This window comes from Eptesicus fuscus, chromosome 7 (genome assembly GCF_027574615.1).
Source record: "Eptesicus fuscus isolate TK198812 chromosome 7, DD_ASM_mEF_20220401, whole genome shotgun sequence".
NCBI lineage: Eukaryota > Metazoa > Chordata > Mammalia > Chiroptera > Vespertilionidae > Eptesicus > Eptesicus fuscus.
The window spans coordinates 8,355,895-8,383,514 of record NC_072479.1 but is presented as its reverse complement, the minus strand read 5'-3'; the positions used below and the strand labels follow the sequence as shown (position 1 = coordinate 8,383,514).

The 27,620-nt window shown below is 39.1% G+C and overlaps 1 protein-coding gene across 1 annotated transcript in view; it reads left to right on the top strand.

Moving 5' to 3' along the window:
* USPL1 (ubiquitin specific peptidase like 1) overlaps positions 1–27,391 on the top strand; it is a 30,689-nt gene extending 3,298 nt beyond the window's left edge. The window contains exons 3-10 of the mRNA XM_028136292.2: positions 575–705; positions 1,267–1,395; positions 8,993–9,641; positions 10,305–10,415; positions 17,219–17,348; positions 19,393–19,518; positions 23,379–23,536; positions 25,349–27,391. Coding sequence (XP_027992093.2) covers positions 643–705; positions 1,267–1,395; positions 8,993–9,641; positions 10,305–10,415; positions 17,219–17,348; positions 19,393–19,518; positions 23,379–23,536; positions 25,349–27,222 — 3,240 coding nt within the window. The 5' untranslated portion in view covers positions 575–642 and the 3' untranslated portion in view covers positions 27,223–27,391. The remainder of the gene's footprint in view (positions 1–574; positions 706–1,266; positions 1,396–8,992; positions 9,642–10,304; positions 10,416–17,218; positions 17,349–19,392; positions 19,519–23,378; positions 23,537–25,348) is intronic.
* The last annotated feature ends 229 nt before the right edge of the window (positions 27,392–27,620 follow it).

Genomic DNA, 27,620 nt, shown 5'->3' with positions numbered 1-27,620 from the left:
GACCATGGTCAGCAAACTGCGGCTCTCGAGCCACATGCGGCTCTTTGGCCCCTTGAGTGTGTCTCTTCCACAAAATACCACAGCCTGGGCGAGTCTATTTTGAAGAAGTGGCGTTAGAAGTAGTTTAAGTATAAAAAATTTGGCTCTCAAAAGAAATTTCAATCATTGTATTGTTGATATTTGGCTCTGTTGACTAATGAGTTTGCTGACCACTGTCCTAGGACATATAGTTCTCAAAATATCCTATCTAATAATAGACAAATATGCAAATTGACCGCACCTTCGCTACACCCAAGCCACGCCCACCAGCCAAGCCACGCCCACCAACCAATCAAGCAGAGGCGGGGCCGGGGGCGAAGGGAAAAGCAGGCGGGCTGGCGGAGAAGGCGGGGGGTTGGGGTGGGGGGGCGGCAAGGGAGGAGCGGAGGCGGGGTAGAGTGCAGCAGGAAATCCTATTGCAGGATTTTTCCTGCAATGGGAATGCTAGTACTTAATATATGTACATCTTATAAAATAGCATATTTCTAATTAAATAGGATTTTTGTTTAATTGTCTATTGACTTTTATTTTTCAGGATTCATTGAAAAAATCCTTAGTGATATTGACATGTTTCGAGTGACATAAATTAGCCAGTGACTCGGAATGATGGATTCCCCGAAGACTGGAAATGGTTTGCCAGTGATTGGACCAGGGACTGATATAGGGGTATCTCCACCCCACATGGTGGGGTATTTGGGAAAAGTTAGTCGATTTATTTTTTGCCTCAGTGCAAAGTTGGTATTTTTTCCTCCTGGTTTTGAGACTTGAATTCGGTTTTAATTTGACCTGTTAACTTATAAATAAATTGTATCATCTTCCACGGAAATCTTACAGTATTGGCGAAAGATTGTTTTCATGTATTTACCTCTCTGTGTTTTATTAACGTGAAAGTAGAAATTATATACAGACCTTATGGTTTACTATTCTTTGAAAATATGAAACATGGATTTTCCCTTATAATTAACATTACCTTTTTTCTTGCAAGTAAAACTGAGTTATTTTTAACACTTAAAACTTGGTATTTAAAATAACAATATATTCTTTTTGGGTTAATAACTACATTTAAGGCCTGTATGCATTTTTTTATTTGCCGTGTTGAAAATATCATGCCAGAATACTTAGAGGTGAAAGTTGTAATTCTTTTCTGGTTGCTTTTCCACTTAACATTTTGTAATTTGGTACTATCTAGTAATGTCTATATTTTAATTTACTTTATTTCTCTTTTAGAATTATGATTCTGCTAACATCCTGTCAGATGGGTATTGCCCTGCTTGTAGAGAGAAGGGAAAGTTAAAAACCTTAAAGACTTACCGAATTAGTTTTCAGGAATCTGTCTATTTGTGTGAGGATCTACAGGTAAAGTATTAATTTTATATATTTTTAAAAATTATTTTTATTGATTCCAGAGAGGAAGGGAGAGGGAGAGAGGTAGAAACATCAATGATGAGAGAGAATCATTGATCAGCTGCCTCCTGCACGCCCCTCACTGGGGATCGAGCCCGCAATCCTGGCATATGCCCCTTGACTGTAATTGAACCCGGGACCCATCAGTCCGCAGGCCGACGCTCTATCCACTGAACCAAACCTGCTATGGTAAAGTATTAATTTTAGATAGTATTGAGGTTTTGGCATTTTGCTTTTTTTTTTCTTCAGTGTTTAAATTTGTGCTCATTTTATACTTTTTCTACTGTACATTTTTAATACTTAGATAATCAGAATTTCTAGATCTGTCTAGTACTCTTAAATGTTTTCTATTTCAGAAAACTACTTGGTTTCCTGAATTATTGCAAGAAGGTGTTTGTTTTTATTGTCATTCGACTTGTGAGAGGAAAAAATACATTTCAAGATGTATTGTTAGCTGTTGTTATGTAGTAGTCAATCTCTCTTCAATTTGGTTTATTAACTTTGGGACTTATTGAAAAAGTTATTAATCTCTATATGTTATATACTTAAGGTTCTTAAATATCTTTTTGGATTAATTGTAATTTATATCTGTGGTACAGCTTGAACTCGTTAAACTCCATAATACTCTACGTTTTATTGTATTTGACAGTTATGAAACTGTTATGTACACATTTAATTCTCAAAACTTTGCAAGGTAGGTATTCCTATTTTGTGAATAAGAAAACAGGGGCAGAGAGTTTAGGAACTCAAGATCTCCGTAAAGCGGCAGAGCTGTGATTGGAACACAGTCTTCTATTTCAGATTCTTTTGTTCCAGGTAAGCTAGCAGTCAGAATTACCTGGAGTGCTTTTTAGAAATTCCTGGGTCTCATCCCCAGATGCTTATAAAATAGAATTGACCTATAATTCTATAGTTTTGTAACTTTTGAGGGTAAGTCTAATCATTGGCCAACTTTGGAAAATACTAGATTAAGTCACACAGTTGGTGATAGATACTTTGCTGGATACAACTTGAAAAAATCCCAGGCATTCTTACAGTTAGGGATAAATTGTTTTTGCGTTTATTTTATAAATATTTTTTTGAGCACCACCTTGTTGGCACTGTTTCATATGCTAGGATACAATGAGTAAAACAGAATTTTCTTGCTTTCAAGAAAGTTATCTTCTAGAGTGGGGAAGAAAATAAACAAGTAAAGTATATATTTTTTGTGTGAACTGATGAAAAGTGCTGCAGAGAAGCTCCAGCTGGGTGGCTTAGTTGGTTGGAGTCTAATCCCTTAAACCAAAAAGATTGCAGGGTCAGTTCCGGTCAGGGCACGTACCTAGGTTGTGGGTTCGTTCCCTTGTTGGGATGTGTATGGGAGGCAGCTGGTCCATGTTTTCTCTCTCATGTCATTGATGTTTCTTCCTCTCCCTCCCTCCTTTCTTTCTCTAAAATCCATAAGTAAACATATCCTCAGGTGAGGATTATTTATTATTTTTATTGATTTTAGAAAGGAAGGGAGAGAGAGAGATAAAACATCAATGATGAGAGAATCATTGATCCGCTGTCTCCTGCATGCCCCACACTAGGGATCGAGCCCGCAACCCAGGCATGTGCCCTGACTGGGAATCGAACTGTGATGCTCATCACTGAGCCATGCCAGCTGGGCGTGGGTGAGGATTATTTCTTAAAAAGAAGAGAAGTGCTGTGGAGAAAAATAAAGCCACAGGGACTGAATTCCAGGGAATGGGGAGATCTCAATTTTAAATAGCATGGTAAGGGGAACTCTTTCTTGAGAAAGTAACATTTAAGCAAAGACCTGAAAGAGATGAAGAGGAATGAGCCTCGTAGGCAGGGGAAGTCACAGGTATAAGGCCCAGAGATGGAGGCTGCCTGTCTATGTTTGTGCCACTGCAAGGAAACACCAGAGCTGGATCTGAGTACATGAGCAGTCATAGGAGATGGGTCTGAAAAATAATGGGGAGGGGGCTAGACTAAGTGAGGTCTTTATAGGCCATTTTAACATCTCTGGATGATAACCTGACTTATATGTTAAAAGGATCACAGTGGCTGCTGTGTTGAAAATAATAGGTCATGGGCAAGACCTAAAGCAGGGTGACTAGCTGGAAGGCAGGTGCAATATTTCAGAGGGAGCAAGTATGACCAAGGTGATGAGGTATGATTGGATTCTGTATATGTTTAAAAGTGGAGCCAAAGGAATTGCCGAAAGGTTGGGATACATGATAGGAGAGGGAGAAATCATGGATGATTCCCAGAATTTTTGCTTAAATGATTGGAATAATGGAGTTGCCTGTTACTGAGATGAGAAGGCTTTGGGGAGAGGAAGATTGCGGGGAGGACCAGGAGGTTGGGACCAGTCAAGTCTGAAACATCTCTGTATAATACCTGTGGAATTGTAGAGCAAATAGTTGGATCTATGTCTGGCTTTAGTTGGAGAGTTTGGGATTGGAGACATACATTTGGGAACCATCAATATAAAGATGATTGAACCATGAGACTGGGGGAGTTTACCTAGGAGTATGGATAAAAAACAATAAATTGTAAAGGGCCCTAGTTATTGTTTTTTTATTAAGTAGGAGTGCTGACTCTGCTTGAGATGGGTAAAGATTTTTTACCTCTTAAAAAAACTTTAATTTTTAATTGTGGTAAAATAAAATAAAATTTATCATCTTAACCATTTTTAAGTGTACAGTTCAGGAGTGTTAGCTATATTCATATTATTATGCAACAGAGCTCCAAAACTTTTTCATCCTGCATAACTGAAACAGGGCAGGAACCAGGTGGAAGAGGGCAATGGGAGTGTGGGGGGGGATACCTGTAATACTCTCAACAATAAAGATTTTTTAAAAAAGAAGCTGACCCCATCAAACAACAACTCCCCACTTCTCTTCCTTCAGTCCTGGCAACCACCATTCTACTTTCTGTCTCTGGATTTGACTAGGTATCTCATCTAGATAAAATCATACAGTACAGTAAACTCTTGATTTTGCAGACCTTGATTTAACAGACAAAATTTCCAGTCCATTTGTCATATGGGAAAATTAACACCCTGTTAATTTTTTAAAAACACATTTTTATTGATTTCAGAGAGTAAGGGAGAGGGGGGAGAGAGAGAGAAATCAAAGATGAAGGAATCATTGATCGGCTGCCTCTTGTACGCCCCCTACTGGAGATCGAGCCCACAGCTGGGACATGTGCCCTTGACTGTAATTGAACCTGGGACCCTTCAGTCCGCAGTCTGAAGCTCTATCCACTGAGCCAAGCCAGCTAGGGCAACACCCTGTTAATTTTAAAATGCTTTTAACCAAGATTTGCTTAGCATTAAATTAGCAGGTTATTTTTTGTTACTAAATCACTTTTTTTTAAACAAATTTTAACGAATAGACCATATGTTAGAAAAACACTGTAGTTTCTCCAACATAAATATTACATAGCTACAACTATAGTCTACATATTTAAATCCAAGAATCACCATTCATAAACAATATTGAATGAATGGTTAGCACATGATCATATGACATCACTCGAGGTAATTGGTTCTGTTGTCACATAGTGTGACTTTATACAGCAGTTTTAATTCGAGCCAGCAGATGTTTCAGCTGTGTGCATTTGTTTATTCATGGTGACAGGTGAATGCATCCATTTACTAGATCTATTCAGTATAATTTTAAAATTACAGTAATACATATAGAAAACTTCTGTGAAATTAAACTTTTCATGCATAATTTTAATTACACAAACGTGTGTACATAAAAAAACAGGACAAGAAAACTAATTTGTCAATTTTTTAACATATGCATTTGGAAAATCTACTTTATTATATAATGGACTTTGGGCTTTAACTGATACCTCCGTGCCTGAATTAGTCAGTTAGATCGAGGTCTTTCTGTATTTGTCTTTTTTGTGATGGCCTTATTTCACTTAACACAACATCCTCAGGGTTTATCCATACTGCATCATGTAACAGGGTTTTCTTACCTTTTTTTGGTAAGAGAATATTTATTGGGTAAATTACAGAGGTAGAAGTAATTCCTAGAAGAAAATGGGCTTAGGAAATAAGTTATGGAGTAACGGAAGGGCTTTTGGAGCTTGGGGAAGCTAATGGTAACATGCCTGGGGGCTGGGGAGAGGAAAAGGGAAAGGCACGGGCATGCTCCCTGGAGAGAGAGTGCCAGGTTTTCTATGTTTTAAAGTTTGAATAATATTACATTTTGTGCATATACCACCTTTATCTGTTTGTCCGTGGACATTTGGGTTGCTTCTACCTCTTAACTATTGTGAATAATGCTGCAATGAACATGGGTGTGCATATATCTCTTTGAGGTCCTGCTTTCAATTTTTTTGGGGGGTATATACTTTTTATGACTCTTTGAGTACAAAATTGTTGCTATTTATTTTAAAGTGTTCTCTACTTATTGACATATGGTAGGATTTGGGAAGTAAAGTTATAAAGGTGAGGGTCAAGTTACTGTTTGATGGTGACTGAACAACTAGTTGCTAACAGATGGATCCAAAACTTGTCCTGTTACAGAATCCTATATAATAAAAGGCTAATATGCAAATTGTCCCTTCAAGCAGGAGTTTGACCAGGGGGCAGGGCTGGCCGGCCAACCTGCAGCCCTTCCCCCGAGCCAGCCCCAACGCTGATCGCCTCCCCCCCCCCCCCCCCCCAATTGGGGCAGGCCACCGGACCCCCCACCTATGCACAAATTCATGCATTGGGCTTCTAGTTTCATAATAAATGCAGCATTATGATAATCATGTTCACTTGTATTGAAGAAGTTGAATTTTTAATGAGGATTTGGTGCATTTCAGTTATCTGTTGCTGTGAAATGACCACCTCAAAATTTAGTGACTAAAATAACTTAATGGTTTCACTATTATTCCTCATGATTCTGTAGGTTAGCCAAGAAGTCCGTATACTTCATATGCTGTTAGTTGGGACAACTGAAATGTCTGCATGGCTGACAGTTGATGCTAGCTGTCATCTGGGAACTCAGCTCAGCAGTTAGCCGTGGTCTCAGCTCTTTCCCATGGAGGTCTCCCTGTGAGGCTTATTGGGCTTCTCACAGTATGATGGCTGGGGCTGAGAAGGAGTATTCCAGAAGGAGGGCTCCAAGAGGACAAGCACAATGAGCCAGTGCTTACAAGCCACCATGTGCATCATGCTTGTTAATGTCCCATCAAAGCTAGTCATGTGGCCCAGCACAGAGTTGTGTGGCAGGGGCTGATTCTAAAAGGGTATGAATACCAGGTGTGGTTCTTTAGTTTACTAGAGGCCTCTGAGGTAGCAGTCTGCCATAATTGTATAGAAGATGGCACATTTTATTAAGTTTTTCTTGTTGACATTATTACAGATGCCCTCTATTTCCCCCCCTCCACCTAGTCCCTGCCCCACCCCAGGCCTTCACCACACTATATTTTTTTATTTCAATTAAAGTTTACATTCAGTATTATTCTGTATTAGTTACAGATGTACAGTATAGTGGTTAGACAATCACGTGATTTACAGAGTGGTCCTCCTGTTATTTCAAGTACCCACCTGGCATCATACATAATTATTATGATATTACTAGAGGCCCTGTGCACGAAATTCGTGCACAGGGTGTGTGTGTGGGGGGGAGTGTCCCTCAGCCCAGCCTGCACCCTCTCTAATCTGGGACCCCTTGAGGGATGTCCTGACTGCTGGCTCCCAACTGTTCACCTGCCTGCCTTCCTGATTGCCCCTAACCGCTTCTTCCTGCCAGCCTGATCACCCCCTAACCACTCCCCTGCCAGCCTGATTGATGCCTAACTGCTCCTCTGCCAGCCTGTTTGCCCCCAACTTCTCTCCCCTGCAGGCCTGGGTCCCCCCCAACTGCCCTTCTCTGCAGACCCGGTCACCCCCAACTTCCCTCCTCTGCCGGCCTGGTCACCCCTAACTGCCCTCCCCTGCAGGCTTGATTGCCCCCAACTGCCCTCCCTTGCAGGCCTGATCCCTCCCAACTGCCCTCCCCTGCTGGCCATCTTGTGGCGGCCATTTTGTGTCCACATGGGGGCAGGATCTTTGACCACATGGGGGCAGCCATCTTGTGTGTTGGAGTGATGGTCAGTCTGCATATTACTCTTTTATTATTAGATAGGATAGAGGCCTGGTGCATGGGTAGAGGCTGGCTGGTTTGCCCTGAAGGGTGTCCCAGATCAGGGTGGGGGTTCCCTTGGGGTGTGGGGCAGCCTGGGTGAGGGGCCTGTGGTGGTTTGCAGGCCAGCCATGCCCCCTGGCGACCCAAGCTGAGGCTCTGGTATCTGGGGTTTATTTATCTTCTACAATTGAAACTTTGTAGCCTGGAGTGGAGCCAAGCCTCTGCTTGCTCAGTAGAGGCAGCCATTTCTGTTGGGGTTTACTTACCTTCTATAATTGACACTTTGTAGCCTTAAGCGGAGGCCAAGGCAGGCCAGGGCAGATGGAAAGCTTGGCTTTCTCCATCGCTGGGGGCAACCCTAGCCGCCTACTCTCTCCAGCTCTGTGGCTGCTGCCATTTTTGTAGGAATTTATTTGTTTTCTATCATTGAAACTTTGTAGCATTGAGTAGAGGCCTGGGCCGGCAAGGGCAGGTGGAAAGCTTGGCTTCCTCCATTGCCAGGGAAACCCAAGCCTCCCACCTGCTCTCTGTGGCCGCAGCCATCTTGGTTGGGTTTATTTGCAAATTTGCTCCTGATTGGCTTGTGGGCGTGGCTTGTGGGTGTAGTGGAGGTACGGTCAATTTGCATATTACTCTTTTGTTAGATAGGATTGAGTATATTTCCTATGCTGTAATTTATATCTCTGTGACTATCTGTACCTACCAATTTGTATTTTTCAATCCCTTCACCTTTTTCACCTGACCTAGCTCCCCTCTGTCAACCTATTAAAGGTGGCATGTTTTAAATGAGGGCACATAGAATATATATATATCATGAATTTGTCTAATAAAATACTTTGCTGGTTTTCAAACTTAGGGGAAATTCATTGATAATTTTAGTGATTTGTTTACACTGTTGCTGTTTGGCTGAAATTGTGTTAATGTACTGTGAGATTTGATGAAGTCATTAAAATCAGCCAGTTTGACCCTTAAACACAATATGGATGTAAAATTCATGTTCTTATTACTCTCAGATTAATATTCAGTTTCAGAATTAAGAAGCAGAAATTATTCCATGCATCTTATATTTGAAAATACTTTTCTCATTTTTAGTGTTACTCAGTTTACCTGTCCCAAAAAGAATAACACTCATAATACACTTGAAGTTTTTAAATTCACTTGACATTAGCTTTTTGAGACAAAATAATGCATATTTTCCTTATTAGATTAACCTAAGAGTAAGAAAAATTCTTTGGGGACTGAATTTTTAATTAAATAGTTGTTTATCCCTAGTTCCTTCAAATTTAGATTGGTAATATTATACCCTCTCATGTCAAATTAATGCTAACGTTTTATACATATTTTTCATGACTTAGAAACGGTAAAGTAAAATTTGAGCTTATTTGAATTTTTGTAGTTTTTATCATTTTATTTTTTCTTCCTAGTGCATCTATCCTTTGGGCTCTAAATCATATAATAACTTAATTTCTCCCGATTTGGAAGATCATCTTGCTCCAAATAAGCCTCAAAAAAGAAAGCTCTTGGAAATAAGCTATAAAGATACACCTTCTTTGGCAGATTCCAAAACGGTTAAAAGTTATAGTGTTATTGATGGTGAACAAGTTTTGAACAGCAAACATAATGGAGAAGAATATGAGGAAACCTCATCAGACTTACCTGACTCACTACACAGTGGTCAGCAGAGCCCAGTTAGGGCTGCTGATTTATTGGGACCAGATGAGATTTTGGAAGCTGCTGTTACTGACTTGGCTGCTGAAGAAGATGCTACTGCAGTTGATAGTTCTGGAACTGGAGAGACTGTTCCTCAAAATGAAGGAGGCACATCTGAACTGGAAATGCCACTGGAGAACAAATGTATACTATTTTGCCAGACTTCATGTGTTCAGTGGAAAAATTCTGATGCCCTCTGTTGGTTAGACTGTCTCCTGTCACTATTGGTGCACTTGGAAGTGGTAAAAAAGGCAGTGATGACAGACCTGTGCCCTAACGAGGAATCTCTGTTCTGGCAGTTGTTCACAAAGTATAATCAAGCTAGTAAACTTCTGTACGCCAGTCACTTGGATGCAGTTAAAGGTTGGTAATATTTTATTTCCCTTTAATTTGTAAAGAGGTTCAAGTTGAGTTTTGTCTCACAGCTTATGGAAAAGATGCCATCCGTAGCCTCTTTTACATTGAGACCTGGAAGCAATGTACCCTGTGAATATTATGAAGCTTGAGATAACACCAGTTGCGTCTGGGTAAGAAATACTTTGACTTTCTTTGAGATTGCTTTTTTTTTTTACAATTTTTAAAATACCATTTTTAAAATTCACAAACATTTTTTCTTTTGTCTTTTCTCTGTTCCTGTTTTCTGTTATTACAGGAACCCCGATACTCACTCGCTGACCATTCTTCAATTGATTGTTACAGAAGAGCAACAACTCTTGTTTAAGTTTTGACTTTAATGTTAAATTAATTATGTTTTTATATTTTAGTCTGTATTACTCTTTTACAGAATAATTGTTTTTATAATGTGGTTGTAATTAATTTGTTTGAGCTGCATTACTTTGAATTGTGTTTGAGGAAATATATGATATACCACAAAGAGGGGAGGAAGAATTGAGAAATTGTTGTGTTTTGCATTTTGTCTGTGCAAAATTTATTTCCTGATAAACTTTCATTCTTGCTGGTGTCTTAATTTTTTTGAAAATATATAGATTGATGAGAAATTGATAGTGTTCTGTACTTTATTTTTAGATAGAGATTATACAAAACTTATTTCAGTATTTGAAAAGATAGAGACCTGTCTGAATGAAGTCAGAAGTAAGATTTTTATCAGAATTCAGCCTCAGCTTGGGTGCACACTAGGTAAGTAAATATGTGCAATTTAACTGAATAACTCATCTACCATAAAGAAAAACTTAGATCATAAGGAAATATAATACTGTTTTGTTACTTTAATGATCCAGATTCTTGGGGGAAAGAATCTGGGTGGTTTCATTTAGGAATTAACCACTGGTTAAATCATCGGGGTAGAGCTGGTCCATATAAATATGCAGGTTGTGTTCCTCCAGGGAGTGGATGCTGGTCTCAGAAACAGGTGAAGACTCAGGTACCCTGATTGCTTATTCAGTACTTTCCCCCAGTAGACTGTTCAGCATTTTCAGCACTGTCTGTGCATTCAAAAGCACCTAAGGAATTTAACAATAGTGCTAGGGGCCAATTAAATAAGAATCTCAAGATGAAGCTCAGGAACCAGGAATTTTAGAACTCCCACATGACTCTTACGGGTGAACAAGGTTGAGAATCTCTGGTCTAAACCAACCAGAGTAATTCTACTTCACCTGCTAGTGATTAGTTTAGAAATGGACAGATGGTACAGTTTTTTGCCAATGGAATATGAGAACTATGCTGATGACCTTTTGGGGACACTCCCTTAACTTTAAAGTGGGTACAAGAATAAGACTTGCTTTGTCCTTTATTGGCTTTTGGCTTGGAGCAGTATGGAGCAAGGACACTACTAGTACATCTCTGTCTGGGCCTTTCTAAATGTTTTTGTAAAGAGGAGCTGTAATGATTGTTTGAGGGGGATGTCTGTTATTTCTATTTATCCTTGTTAAACTCCTTTATTGTATTGTAGAAGCAGAATATATGGTATCTCTTTTAGTATATTACCCATTATTAAATTATGTAAAACATCAGTGACTTCCAAGTTTTTCTCTCAGTAAGTACATTAATTTTATCAGAACCAGATATTGTATCTGAAGCAGTGCTTTTTTGCATGATAGTATCTCCTACTTCTTTGTTTCACAGTTTCGTTCATGTTGTTTCTCATGAACTTAAATAGATAAGAGTTTACTCTGTTTTAACAATAAACTGATTTTCAATATGTCAAGTCTTTGGCATTGCCTCCTCTAGATCTAAAGGGTTCTAATTTATCATTAGGTGGGATCTCAGATGGGATGAATATTCTTTTTTCTTTTTATCAAAGTATAACATAGTAAAACCCTTTTTATTTTTTTATTCGTGACAGTATTACAGATGTCCTCCATTTTTCTCCCCTTGGTCCCCCTCCATCCAGCCCCTACCCACTCCAGGCCTTCACCACACTACTTTCTGTATCCAATGGCTATGCATATATGTATGCAAATTCTTTGGTTAATCTCTTCCTATCTCTCCTCCACCCCCCAATTGAGTTCTGTTAGTCTGTTCCATGCATCCATGCTTCTGGACTTATTTTGTCATATGATAGTTTTGTGGGTTTTAAAAAAAATCTTTATTGTTGAAGGTATTACATTTGTCTTCTTTTTTTCCCATTGACCCCTTCTAGCCCTCCCCACTACCCCCCAGGCCTTCACTATACTATTGTCTATGTCTATGTCTATATATGCCTACAAGTTCTTTGGTTGATCTCTTTCCACCCACCCACGTACCCCAGCCTTCCCTCTGAGATTTGACAGCCTGTTCCACGTTTCTATGTCTCTGGATCTATTTTGTCATCAGTTTATTTTTGTCATTAGATTCCACATATGAGTGACATCATGTGATACTTGTGTTTCTCTAACTGACTTATTTTGCTTAGCATGATACTCTCCAGGTCCTTCCATGCTGCTTCAAAGGGAAAGAGATCCTTCTTTTTTACTGCTGCACAGTATTCCATGGTGTAAATGTACCACAGCTTTTTATATCCACTCACCTACTGATGAGCACCTGGGCTGTTTCCAGATCGTAGCTATTGTTAATTGTGCTGCTATGAACATAGGGTGCATATAATCTTTCTGATTGGTGTTTTTTTGTTTTTTTTTTTTTAAATATGATATATTTTATTGATTTCAGAGGGAAAGGGAGAGAGAGATAGAAACATCAGTGAATGAGAATCATTGATCGGCTGCCTCCTGCACACAGCCCACTAGGGATTGAGCCCGCAACCAGGGCATGTACCCTTGCTGGAATCGAAGCTGGGACCCTTCAGTCCGCAGGCCAACGCTCTATCCACTGAGCCAAACCGGCTAGGGCTATTTTGGGTTTCTTAGGATATATTCCTAGAAGTGGGATATCTGAGTCAAATGGCAGTTCCATATTTAATTTTTTGAGGAAACTCCATACTGTTTTTCACAGTGGCTGCACTAGTCTGTATTCCCACCAGCAGTTCCCTTTTCTCCACATCCTCATCAGCAATTGTCATTTGTTGATTTGTTGACCACTTTTTAGATGTAAACACTTGGGTAACCATGACAATAAGATATGGAACGTTCTATCACCCTAACATTTTCCCCAGACTCCTTAGTAGTCAGCTGTCTTCTTCACCTCAACTACTGATCTGTTGGGTGAACACTCATTTCAAGGAGTCTTTCCTAAGATCACTAGAGTGCAGACTTTGGGGCTCCCATGTTGCATTTTGCAAGTATCATTTCCCTCCTAGTATGACCTGAGATGTTTTATTCAGTGTCCACACTCCAGGTTCCAGTTGAATTAAAGAGTGGCTTCTTCCCCAGTCTGAATCATCACCCTTATCCCCGATAATTATGTTTGGAACAAATTGAATCTTGCTCACCACCACCTTGGGCCTGATTTTCTTTCTTACAGAGAAGGGATTTTTAAATGATTATCTGTGCAATCATAGCAATTAGGCGAGCCCCCCTCATTTGTGTTCCTACTACTCACTCATTCATCAGTGCTAGGTGCTACATTATGATCTTACTAATGAAATCTAATCTTTGCTTCAGAGAGCACTATAAAATCTTACCATGTGTGTGTTCTCATTCTGAATATTAATGTGTATTTTAAAGTACCAAAGAAAGAATAGAATTTGTTCTGACTCTGAATTTTGTTTAAATTTTTAAGATCAGCCATATTATCACTTTCATTATTGTTTTTGAAAAATACACTGTAAATTACCTTCTGTTCTCCCTCCCCACAGTTTAAGAAATATAGCATTACAAATACAACTCTGGCCCCCCCGTACTCTTCCCCAGTTTTTCCTTACCTCCTCACAAAGGTAACTGCTGTCTTCAGTTTAGTGTTTTCTTTCCCTCTAACATCTATATTCCTTTTTTGTTGTTTGTTTCTAAGAAAAAGCTAATATTATGGTTTCTACTTTTGTGTAAGTTGACAAAAGTAGAAACCATAATAGGGGTAGACAGACCAATCTATACTAATAAAAGGGTAATATGCTAAGTAGACATCCTTCCGGACAAAGCCATGGTGGCAGAGGCCGAGGCAGAGGTGGTTAGAGGTGATCAGGCCGGCAGAGGAGGTCAGTTAGGGGTGATCAGGCTGTCAGGGGAGGGCAGTTAGGGGTGACCAAGCCTGCAGGGGAGGACAGTTAGGGATGATCAGGCCGGCAGGGGAGGGAAATTAGGGGGCAATCAGGCCGGCAGGGGAGCAGTTAGGGGCATCAAGCCGGCAGGCAGAGGCAGTTAGGGGCAATCAGGCAGGCAGGCAAGCAAGTGGTTAGGAGCCAGCAGTCCCAGATTGGAGAGGGTACAGGCCTGGCTGATGGGACTCCCTGCCCTCTGCACAAATTTCGTGCACCAGGCCTCTAGTAGAACAGAATAACCCAGATCAGGACCCCTCTCCTTTTAGTTACTTGATACCATTAGGGAGGCAGTGATGCAGATACATAGGAAAGAAAAGGCATCAATTGGTTCTTGATACAGGGGAAAGTTGGATCCCTACTTGATACCATAATCAGAAAGAAACTTCAGCACATTTAGAGAGCTAAACTTGAAAAGCGGAATTGTAAAACTTTGGAAAAAAATATAGATGAGTATCTTATCATTCATCGGGGAAGCATTTCTTAAATAAGATACATAAAAGATTGGTAGGTGTGATTACATTAAAGTTTAAAGCATCTGGTAAAAAAGCAAAGAAACAATGTCCAGCATACTATCTAATAAAAGAGTAATATGCAAATTGACCATCACTCCAACACACAAGATGGCTGCCCTATGTGGTCAAAGATGGCTGCCCCCATGTGGACACAAGATGACCACAACAAGATGGCCAGCAGGGGAGGGCAGTTAGGAGTGACCAGGCCCTTCAGGAGAGGGCAGTTAGGGGCAATCAGGCTGGCAGGGGAGCAGTTAGGGCATCAATCAGGCTGGCAGGGGAATGGTTAGGGGGTGATCAGGCTGGCAGGCAGAAGCGGTTAGGGGCAATCAGGAAGGCAGGCAGGCAAGCAGTTGGGAGCCAGCAGTCCTGGATTGTGAGAGGGATGTCCAACTCCCCGTTTCAACTGGCAGTCGGACATCCCTCACGGGGTCCTAGATTGGAGAGGGTGCAGGCTGGGCTGAGGGACACCCCCGACCCCCGTGCACAAATTTCATGCACCGGGCCTCTAGTATCTTATAAAGAACTCTTGTACATTAGTTCAAAAAGACTCCCGTATAGAAAAGTGATCAGAAGACATTAATGAACAATTAATAGAAGAAAAAACTTGAATCCTTAGACAACAAAAGTCACTGAAAGATTTGCATCATGGCAAATGAAGATAGTTGGGTAGGAGTTGGTGTTAGGTTATTAAAGGCAAAGAAAAACCACTTAACTAATTTAGGCAGGAGGTTATAAAAATTGGAATTAGTTACTAGAATTATGTGTTCTCTAGTAGGTTGCTTTATATTTCATTTCCATAAAATTTATAATCAAAGGAAAAATAATTAAGATAAATTTAGAAGCCATAGAAATTACCTAAAATGATTTTTGGCCACACTATTTAAGAATGTGTTTTGAGTTTTTTTGTATTTTGATTCATTGAGAACTTTATGTATTTTTATATCTGAAGATTCTGTGTTGTCATTATGAAATATAAATGATTTACTTTTTCAATTTATCTTTAGTTACAATAGAGTAAACATTTAAAGGCTAAGAACTAATTACAGACTCATGCTACACGGCATACTGTTTACACGTGTGGTGTTACATATGTTCATTTTAGGAGGTTGATTTGTATTTATTTCTATTTATGAAAATGTTTTGTTTTGCCTGGCTGGTGTGGCTCAGTGGTTGAGCATCGACCTATGAACCAGGGTGGGTCACAGTTCGATTCCCAGTCAGGGCCCATGCCCAGATTGTGGCTTGATCCCCAGTGTGGGGCATGACAGAGGCAGCTGATCAATGATTCTCTCTCGTCATTGATGTTTCTATCTCTCTTGCTCTCTCCCTTCCTCTCTGAAATCAATTTAAAAAATTTTGTTTTGACTTTATGTTTTTTTGCAAAAATAGCAGCGGGACTATACCACAAAGGTGACTATTAAAATAGCCTATATAACTTCTGATATTTATAGATTATGTTTAGACAATAACAGCTATAACTGTTCTGCCTTTTGGTCTTGCTAAGATGACTCCTCCAGATGTGGTTCCAGGCTGAGAGGAGAACTAGATGTAAGACTGTCCCAGGGGAGAGAGGGGATGGAAGAACTCAGATTTTTTTCTAGCATCTAAGCTCCCCTGAGGACAAGCAGGAGAAAAACCCATTGGAGAAGGAAATTAAGGGGAGAATGTAAATCCTATTTAACTTGCTTGCTGATCTTCACACTGGAAAACAGTATTCATGGTTCAGTTTTTGTTTTAATGACAACAAAATTTCAGATCTTTGCTAGTCTTATTTTTTTATTTTTTTAAATATGTTTGTATTGATTTTGAGAGAGAGAGGAAGGGAGAAGAATAGAGAAATAGAAACATCAATGAGAGAAGAGCATCATTGATCAGCTTCCTCCTGTGTACACTCCTACTGGGGAGTGAGCCTTCAGTCCCGGGCATATGCCCTGTCTGGGAATCGAAGCAGCAACCCCTTTGGTTCCTGGGTCGAACGTCAGAAGAGTGGTCAGTAAGGAGATTTGAGATGGTCCTTTTACCCTTGTGTCATGCTCTTGCCACTTGGAGAATAAGAGAGTCAGAATAGAAATGGCTTAATGCTTTTGTCCAACTCTGACATTATTCTACCATGGTTTATCAGTTATATTATTTTTAATATCTGTAGCAAACCATTGACATATGTTTATTTTGTTTTCATAATACTCGAGAGTAATTACAGCTCTGAGGAATTTTTCTTCCTGAGAAAAGCTAAGGCAATTTGAGAAGATAGTATGGATCTTTTGTGTCTTGCTTTAAGGAGTTTTCATACATGTCCACCAAGAAAAATGAAAGAGACTGAAGTGATAATTAAATCTTTATTGTGGACATTTTTTATGTTTTTATTTTTTGGTTAATCCTCACCTGAGGATATTTTTTCCATTGACTTTTTAGAGAGATGGAGTGGGGCGGGGGGAAAGAGAGAGAGAGAGGAAATAGCAACATCAGTGTGAGAGACACACATTGATTGGTTGTCTCCTGCACATGTCCCTGGCTGGGGATTGAACCTGCAACCAAGGTACATGCCCATGACCCCAAATCAAACCTGAGACCCTTAAGTGCTGGGGCTAATGCTCTAACCACAGAGCCATACCAGCCAGGCTGTTATGGACATTTTTTTATTTTTAAGAAAAATGCTTTAAAAAATTCCCCTTGCCCAACTGTGAATAGCATACTCTGTCATATGTGGATATGAAAATATGCCACAGTATGTTATTCACAATTGGGCCAGGTATAGTGAGAAAAGACAACAGGTTTATAATTTGGATTTACCAGTTTTGGTTCATTATGAGCAATCATTTTTCCTTTTCTTTTTGAAGGTGACATGGAAAGCCCTGTGATTGCATTTCCCCTGCTCCTAAGAATAGAAGCCCGCGTTGAAAAGCTCTTCACGTACTCTTTTTCTTGGAATTTTGAATGTTCACAGTGTGGACACAACTATCAAAACAGGTTCGTTTTTCTATTTTTAAAAATGGATTCATTCTATTGAAAATGGTTTTAAGTAACCAAATTTGAATAAAGCTTGTTTCCACTTACAACACCTCTTTCTCCATGGCTGCTTCTACCCTTGATAAAACTTCCCACCCTATCTTGAAGTCTCTCCACCATTAAGGTTAAAAGGAAGAATTTGAGCCCCAGAAACTGCAATTTGCTTGCTGCTTTAAACTGGAAGAAAACGCATGGTTTGATAGATTACCAGTGGGAGTTTGCTTAAGGTTTTCAGTGGAGAGTGGGACAAATGGGAAAAGTAGAACCATCCTCTCCAATCCTTTGTGAATTCCCTGCTGAGTAATATTACCTCTCAGAACCCCTTGAAACTGTGTTTTTGTTTACTCTTCTGATAGAGACCAGGTTTTTGTTTATGTTTTTAATATCACGGAAATTTATTTTGGTCTCCCAGAGTTTGGCAGCAGCTCTCAGAGGTAGCAGGTGCTTTCCTGTACCTAACCTTAGTCCCTGAAAGACCAGCTAGCCCCCAGAATCCTCCATATACTCTGTCAGCTATACTTTGCACTTCCCTGCCACCTATTGGAGGGGTCGTGGTTGGTGTTCATGGCCCTGCAATTAGTACTTATGAGGAGGCTGGAGAAGAAAGCAACTGCAGGATTCTTTTGCTTCCACACACCTACCACATAATGCAGGAGATTAGGTTTTAGAAGAGGTGTGATAGGGAGAGAAAGTTTCCATCAGACAGGATACCCTCACTTTGTCAATATATGAGAAAGTTGCTAGCTGAAGGTTGAAAAGATTACCAAACTGATTCTGTTAGTCATTTATTAATAGAGATAAATCCTTTTCTCATTTCTTAAACTCACCTACTTAGTAAATTAGAAAATTTGAAGTCTTTCAAAATTATTTGTTAAAATGTGAGAAGAAAATGTTACTTAGATGTTTATTATCTAAATTGAGGTTATCCTATATAATAAAAGCCTAATGTGCTAAGTGTCTAGTCATCCATTCAACCAATCAAAGGGTAATATGCTAATGATATGCCAAGGCCGCTCAACCACTTGCTATGACATGCACTGACCACCAGGGGGCAGACGCTCCGACCGGTAGGTTAGCTTGCTGCTGGGGTCCGGCTGATCTGGACTGAGTGAGAAGGGCTGGACACGCCCTAGAGCCCTCCTGCGGTCCAGTCCCTCTCTGGCTGGCCAACCTCCGCATCCCTCCCCGGCCCTGATCATGCATCGGTGGGGTCCCTCGCCCTGGCTTGTGCCCTCTCGCAATTTGGGAGTCACAATCTGATAGCCAGATTGTGAATTTTTTTGAGTAAGGGGTGCAGCTCTTATAATACATTTGAGAGCTTAGGACAGTGGGTCTCAACTAGGAATGACTTTGTGTGCCGTGGGTGGGACCTTTGGCAATGTCTGGAGGTCCTGGGAGCTGCAGCTGGGGCTGTTACTGGCATGTAGTGTGCAGAGGTCAAGCATGGCATAGTGCTAAACATCCTACAGTGCACAGGACAGTCCCCACAACAGAGGAGTGCGCAGTGCAAAATGTCAGTGGCACTCCTCTTGAGAAACCCTCCCTGTCTCTAACATGTTCTTTTTCTCATAGCTGGAAAACGATAGGTAATTCATGTGGAGAGTCTTCACAAAGTGTTTTACCAGGGTTAGGAAGCAACATCAGCCTATTTATTTTATGTTTTGGGGGATAGGTTAAATATTAATAAACAAGTGAAGGAAAGTACCATTTATTTTAATAACTTTATTTTTTAATTCTCACCCAAGGATATGTTTTTACTGATTTCTAGGAGGGAAGGAGGGAGGGAGGGAGATCTGTGTGAGAAAGAAACATTGATTGGTTGCTTCCTGTATGCACCCTGACAGGGAATTGAACCTGAAACCTTTTGGTGTATGGGAATACACTCCAACCAACTAAGCCACCCGGCCAGGGCAGTACCTTCTATTTTAGACATTGATTTAAATTAACATGAATGGATTTAATGTAAATAAATTTATGCCCCCCTCTCCCCCCCTTTTTTTTTTAGCTGTATGAAGAATCTGGTCACCTTTACAGATCTTGTTCCTGAGTGGCACCCACTTAATGCTGCCCATTTTGGTCCCTGTAGCAATTGCAACAATAAGTCACAAATAAGAAAAATGGTATTGAAAAAGTGAGTTAAAATTAATTTACTAATTTTAAAATAAAATGAAGGTGTATTTACATATTTTTTTAATGTGTAGTATTGAAAGTGATGACTGCAAACTACTTTTCAGGAGTTTGAGTTAACACATATTTATGAATTGCCAAAGTGCTTTTCTGTTAGGAACTTTGGCCAACAAACAGGCTGTCTCCTAGGTGAAATGTCACTGAAGAGCGCACTCAGGGTGATTATCTCACCCCACTCTCCTACTGTCTTTTGTTCTTCTGCCTTTGTCTCCCTTTAAGAATATTAAACATCAATTTTTCTCTCCTCTGCCAAGTGCCTGCAGTCACTAGAATTCTGGCATGTCTTTAATCTAATTTCAAGAACTCGTGATTCAGAGATGAGCTACAGGCTCATCAGTCTGAATTTCTATCACCCAGACCTTGGCCTGCTGATTCCTCATCCTCTTGTAAGCTTTCTGCTGCCCTTAAGTAGATGTCTTATATTATGTTCTGCCAGCTTTTCTATTTATTCTCAGTGGGAGGACTGGTCAGAATTACCTTTTCCAGTGGCACCAGAAGCCCCTTAAACTCACAGGCTAATTCCATTTTAGGTAGTTTATCTCTTGTCAGTACGCTCACACAGGTGTACCTCCTCTTTAATGTTCATTTTCTGTTGGCCTTATCTCTAACTCTACAATCAGAAAATGTTCCCATTAGAAAAAGAATTGGGAAATCAAATGAATGATAATTTAGTGGGTTCACATCTGCTACTTTTCTTTAAGTAACTTGTTTGGGAATTTCATTCAGAGCATGGTGGTGACATAGAGCACCAATTTAGAATCTGATTTAATTTTACTTCACCAACTCTTAAAAAAATTTTTTTTTAATCCTCATCTGAGGATATTTTTCCATTGATTTTTTTCAGAGAGGGTGAAAGGGAGGAAGGAAGGGGAGAGAGAGAGGGAAACATTGACTTAAGAAAGACACATCAATTGCTTGCTTCCTGCAAGCGCCCCAATTATGGCTGGGGGTCAAACCCGCAACTTTTGGTTCTCGGGCTGATGCTCTAACTACGGAGCAAATAGGCCACAGCTTCACCAACTCTTGAAATGACCATCTCATTTTCATTACTGCCACGATCTTTAGGAGTCTGGTCATACACTATCCTGGATTGTCATCTGAAAAGCATATTTATTTAAATTTCAATTTTAACATTTTTTTTTAACTGTTTATAAAAGATAGATGAGTGGTATGCAGAGAAATAAGACATTTCTGTTTTATGCTTGTAGAGCTTATGAAAGTATCTGATACAATTATTTTGAGACTTTAAAGTCTCTCTTTTTCCTACAAAACTTTGGATGGAATACTGATATATTAAATAGGTAAAATTATGTTTCTTAATTTAACTTTTCATTTTTTGGTAGAAAATGCTTTATTATTTTTATGAGATCCACTTGAACTACCTCTGAAGAACATGTTTGAAAACCCTTGCTGAACTGTTGAAATTTTCTAAAGATATATTTTCTTGTTTACCATTAACATGAACCAATTCTAAATATTTGAATTACACCTGATTTTATTCAGATTTTTTATTTTTGTTAATCTGAAATAATTCAATGGTGTAATATATCTAAAATGTAATGAGGTTCTAAAATTACATTTGCAGACTTTTTTTCTGCCTAAAATCTACATTATTATAGTTCAGAAGTAATAAATTTACATTTTCTAAAATATGAATTATTATATTATGTTAGTTGAGGTGAAAGTTAAAAACCTTTTACTCCAGGCCATTAGCACAAGACCATGGCTGCTCTGTGTGCATCAGAGACTCGGTGTCCTCTGCTGTCTTTGGTAGCAGATCAGGGCAGAGAGCACAGTCCCTGTGTACTTCTTTTCTCTCTTTTTCTGTTTTCTCTTTTCTTTGTGAGGGTTGATCCTTATACTAGGAGGAGTTGAACCTCATCATGTTAGGGAGGTGAATGCAAATGGATCTTAGCTTGAACTCTCCTGGTTCCAGTTCCGTTAACCCTCCCCGTCCAATTTTCTTATGCTTGACTCAGAATCTGGCTTGCTGTCCTCAACTCTGAGCATCATCTTTGATACTCCAAGCATATGGATAGGAAGGAGCCTGAGAACAAAATCTGTTGCTGCCTAAGGGTAAACTTTACCCTCACCTGAGAGACTGGAAATGAGACAAGCTGAAATTATGGGGAGGAGAATACTCTTGTAGGGACACTAGAGTCTGGTGGAACCACAAGGAAAATAAACTGGAAAAAGGGGAGGAGGCATATACTTTATTTTATTGACTCCAGCATGCCATCATTTATAAGTTGTACTATTTTTTAAATATGCCATTAAGAAAGAAATGCTGCCTATTTAACACTTTCCATGTGTAAACTCACACTACTGAGATTTCGAAGTCTAGGGATCAACAATAGTAACTAGCCTTAGAAGATAACTTGAAAAAGTTTCATAAGACCAAGAGAGAACTAAATATTAGTACTTACAGAGTCAGGCAGGTGCGTATAGCCTGCCTTTCCAGCTGTGAGAATGTATCTCTGGTTTTACTATGGATGGTTGATTCAAAGATACACTCTTCATATTTTAACATACTTGAAATGGGAATACATCTAAATTGTTATAATTTAATTGCAGTATTATTTTATAGTGGTACATTTTACAATCAGTGGTATCTTAGATTGATGAAATAGGTCAATGGGACTTGAGTGTTATGGATAGTTTTGCAGGACTTTTTACTTGTAGGTACTTAAATTTTGGAGATTTCATTATTTTCTAACCATGATTGACAACAGATAATTTACAAATTGTCCTTGTCAGTCTGAATAATCAGTATTTTAGACATTGATTCAAGTACTTTTTCAACTGAAAAATTTTTATAAACTACGTTTTGACAGCTGTTTAAATATTCCTTAAATTTTTCTTAAATCCTGAGAGCTTTGTTAAATTTAGTTACTTGAGGCTCATCTTGAGTTCTGTTTTCTGGCTAGCCATGTTTTTGTAATGATGTATTTTTGATATGCATATCTTGACGTTTATAGTAGATTAACCAGTATCTTGTATTTTCTTCTACTTAGTTACAAATTAAACTTTTCCTAAATGGAGATTTTAATTTCATGGGCCTCTGTACTTCCTGAGATAATGAAGATGTTAGCATATTGGGTTTTTTAAATGTTTATTTGAACATCTTGGGCTTATTACTTTGTTTTACATATTACCTATCCCCTCTAACAAAAGCAGTTATTTGGGTACTTGATGCCAAGAAAATTTCAATAGGTCTGGAGTTTTCCTTTGATTCTACAAAGTAGTTACCAAGAGATCATCTTCTTTTCCTTCTCCCTTCTTTTCTTCTTCTTCCTCCTCTTCTGCCTCCTCTTCTTCCTCTTCCCCCTCTTCTTCTTCCTCTACCTCCTCTACCTTCTTCCTCCTCTTCCCTCCCCGGCCTCAGTCCTCCTCCTCTTCCTCCAGAATCCGTTGTCTTCTACCAGGATCGAGCCTATAGCCTGGGCATATGCCCTGACTGGGAATCGAGCCAGCAACTTTTTGATGCACAGGACTGTACCCAACCAACTAAGCCACACTGGCCAGGGCCCAGGAGATCTTTAAGCTGAAGCAGCACCACGGTTTACAGAGCAATTTTTGTTTAATGGTCTGTGGCCTTATTGCATAATAGCTTCCAACTGTCAGTGATCCCATTCTGAGAAGGGTTTAAACAGTACACATGTCTTAGAGTTCTCCATTTTTAATGAAGGCTCAAGAAGAATTAGTGTGGTTTGCCTTGAAAGCACTGTGTGACTTACTAGCTCAAGACCATCTTTTGTATTACCAGGTACATTGTTTGATCTCTCTTGCCTTTTTCTCCCACAGAATGTCTCCCATATTCATGTTGCACTTTGTAGAAGGCTTACCACATAACAACTTGCAACACTACTCATTTCTTTTTGAAGGCTGTCTTTACCAAATAACTTCTGTAATTCAGTACCATGCAAATAATCATTTTATAACGTGGATTTTATGTGTTGATGGTAAGTGTTAAAAATTTTTTTCTTTTATGATAATACTAGAGGCCCGGTGCACAAATTCGTGCATGGGTGGTTGGTGGGCTGGCCCCGCCCCCAATCGGGTTGTTTGGGGCCGATTGGGGGCTGGGCCAGCCGGGGGAGGGGCCAGTCAGCATATTTATGTGCACACATATGCATAAGCGTGTTTCTTTTTTAGACAAAAAATGAGATCATATACTACCAATGGCTTACAGTTTGCTATTTTCCACTTAATATCTTTGTTTTTATTATTTTTTTATTATATGAGTAATATATGTTCAGTATAGAAAAATGGATGGTGGTAATTTGGTTTTTTAGGTATATAACCTTGTATTTGTAAAGAAAGTACAACTAAAGGTTTTTAATTGAGAATGAACCAAAGGAACAGGTTTCACTTACTTTGTAATTGTTAGTAATATAAAAAAAAGTAAACATCTATTTCCGAAACTATTAGACATTACAAACTATGTAATCTTCTCTCGCTGTGAAATAGTTTGCTTATTTTTCTATTTTTTTATTGTTTGGATATTGTTTATATTTGATATTTTCCTTCTGGGATGGTTTGGGTGGGTGAAACTGTAATGTGTTATAAAAGTACTTGGCCAACTAAGGCTTGCATTATCAATGTAATTAATTACCTTAAAATTTTACCCTACTTCGGAATTTGGGGGAAGTTGTTCTGAATAGCAAACAAAAACTAATAAACCCATTTACTTCAAATTTTTATTGTATTCCAGGGAAGGAAAAAAATCCTCTTTAGGTAAAAGAGGTTAGATGGTTTCTAGCCTTGACAACATATAAAAATCATGGTTAGCTTATTAAAAATGTCTTGGTTCTCCCCTTAGACCCGTGGTCGGCAAACCGCGGCTCGCGAGCCACATGCGGCTCTTTGGCCCCTTGAGTGTGGCTCTTCCACAAAATACCATGGAAGGGTATTCAAAACATACAGTGCAATTGAAACTTCGTGGCCCATGTGCAGAAGTCGGTTTTCAGCTCTCAAAAGAAATTTCAATCGTTGTACTGTTGATATTTGGCTCTGTTGACTAATGAGTTTGCCAAGCACTGTCCTAGACCAATGGTCTGTCTCTGGGGATTGGGCCCAAATATTAATCAGGTGTTTCTTATGTGCACATGACCAAGGCAAACAAAAGATTCTCAAAGTTTTTATGGGTATAGATTGCGAAGTAATGTGTTCAGGTAGTTTATGAGGGTGTACTAGTATTCACATAAACTTAGTGAATGGTTTTGTTTGGGGTGGATTTGTGTGTAGAGAGGGTTAACCTCTTCTCTTGTATTCATCATCCCATTCCCTCTTGACAAATGAGAAAACTTAGGTTCAGGGAAAAAAAGTAGACACCTACCTTCCTAAGTTTTTTTTTTTTTAAACCAAAAAATAAAAGAAAATAGGAATTGGAAAAAATGTTAGTACTTGAGGTAACAGCTTCATTTATCTTGAGGACTCATATATATGGGAAAAATCTGATTTTGTTGGGTAAATTAGGTGATACTGTATTCTAAGTCCCAAAAGTTAAATATTTGTCTTTCTTGACTTTTGCCTTTCAAGAAAGAGTAAAAATTCTTTTTCAAATTTCTGGATGTTAGTCCATAACTTTCATTATCCAGTAAGGACTTTTAAGACTTGGCAGGGAAAAATGGTGACAAGAGGATATGGTCATAATTTCTATTATTCTCTTCAGTGGATATTCAATGATATAGCAGTTTTAGTGGCCAGAAGAAAGTTAACCTAGGGTGATGGTTTTAAATGTCTGATCTTTCATTTTCTCCCTCATTCCCCAGGAAGTTGGCTGGAATGTGATGACCTAAAAGGCCCGTGTTGTAAAAGGTATAAGGAATTTGAAGTTCCTGCTTCAGAGATACATATTGTTATTTGGGAAAGAAAAACAGCCCAAATGACAGATAAAGCATCTGCCTGTCTTTCACTTCAAAAGACTAATGATCAACATGCTTTCAGTGATGAGAAACAGCCACCTCCAGCATTGCGTTTTACGGGTGATGCTTCCTCAGCTGAAATACCTTCAGGAACGTACTCCCAAAATACATCAGTTACTACTAATACTCTTTCCCAGGATAAAGCTGTAGCTCATCAGCCTCATTTACTTTCAGTTCCAAAAGGTTTGATTGGCAATGATATTATACCTTTGACACTTGAAAAAGTACAGGTTAACTCTGAAGGTTTCCTATTAGAAAATACACCTGTGGCAGAAAATGGAGTAGTCATCAAAACAAATACTTTGCAACCGCAAGAGTCACTAATGGCTTCTTTAGTATCAGCTCCATGTAAGGAAAAGTTTAACCAAGACCAATTTGTAGACTTAAGCTTTCCTTCTCCGATTGTAAGTACAAACATGCAATCAGTACAGCCAAATTCAGAAAATACTATAATTACTAACTCTGTGACTAATGTTCATGCTACTGGTCCTATACAGGGAGTAAAGTCAGTAGAAATTGAAGGTACAGTTGCCCTAGAGAAGGATGTTCCTGTCAACCATTTTCTTTCACCAAAAACTGAGAAATTAAAAACAGAACAACACATTACACCTCAGGTACCTAATTTGAAGAGAAAATTTTCTCAAACCATTGCTGAGTCATCACAGAACCCATCTCAGAGAGAAAATCTGAAGAAACCATTTATGGGAAGTTGGGTTAAAGGCTTATTAAGCAAGGGTGCTTCTTTTTTGCCACCTTGTGTTTCAGCTCATAATAGAAATGCTATAACTGATTTGCAGCATTCGGTTAAGGGGGCAAGTAATTTTGGTGGCTATAAAACTAAAGGTGTGAACCAGAAGGCTCACCGGGCATCCCGGAAACCTCGTGCAAGTAAGCCTTCTCCAGCCAGTAACCCTCCACCAAGTCTTCCATCATCAGGTAGCATGGCTTCTCCACATGCTGATGTTAATGCTGACCTGGAAGTTTTGAAGAAACATGAAAATGCCTCATATGGAGTTCACCTCAACCACAGATCTGGTGGAAACGAAAATGGTGTTTCTTTAGCAAACCATGAGGACTCCATTGAGGGTCAGATTCATAAACTTCGTCTAAAACTTCTTAAAAAACTTAAGGCAAAAAAGAAGAAATTAGCTGCCCTTATGTCTTCCCCCCAACATGGAAAACTCACAAGTGAGAATTTAGAGCATGTTTCTCATTGTGGGTCTCCAAATGATGGCCAGTCAATAGAAGATGTGTTAAAAGAACTGCAATATCAAATTGATATTGCTGATAATAAATCTGGAAGAACCACTGTTGCTAGTGTTTCTCCATATAGTGGTCAAACTCATGAAGAAATTTTAGCAGAATTATTGTCTCCTACAACTGTTTGTACAGAACTCTCAGAAAATAGGGAGGCTGACTTTAGATATTTAGAAATGGGAGATAACCATATCCCAGCACCAGTACCTAGTGAATTAAATGGTATTCCCCCGAACACACACCTGAGACAGGACCATAATTATTGCAGCCCTACCAAGAAAAATCTGTGTCAAGTTCAGCCAGACCCACTAACAAACAATGAGTGTGATAGAACATTGAACTTGGAAAGTTCCCTGAAGACTGATGTTTTTGATGAGTTTTTTTCCACTTCAGCATTAAATTCTTTAGCAAATGACACATTAGACTTGCCTTTTTTTGATGACTATCTGTTTGAGAGTTGTTGAATGTTTATTAATGCTTTAATATTTATTATTGTCTTGGAAAAACTTATTATGTTCTTGAGTAGTGTTTATACACTGGCCTTGTCATGATCAAAATGTAAGCAGCTGAAGGTTTTGCCTTCAGTTCTGCCCGTAAAGCTTGTAATTTGTTTTACAAATTAAAGTGACCAGGAATCTGTTCTCCTTGTCAATTTCATTTTGTATTTATAAGACAATGAGGATTTCAAAACATAAAAATGAAAAGTGGTGTCTAGTTTCTGGCAGTTTGTATAGCTTGGGTACATTAAGTTCCTACATTTCTCAGGAAAAACTAGTTTATATAAACTTAGTCACTATATATGTATATGATTGTGTGACTGTTTTGCTAATGGTTCTATGGTCTTGTATAAGAGTGGGATGTA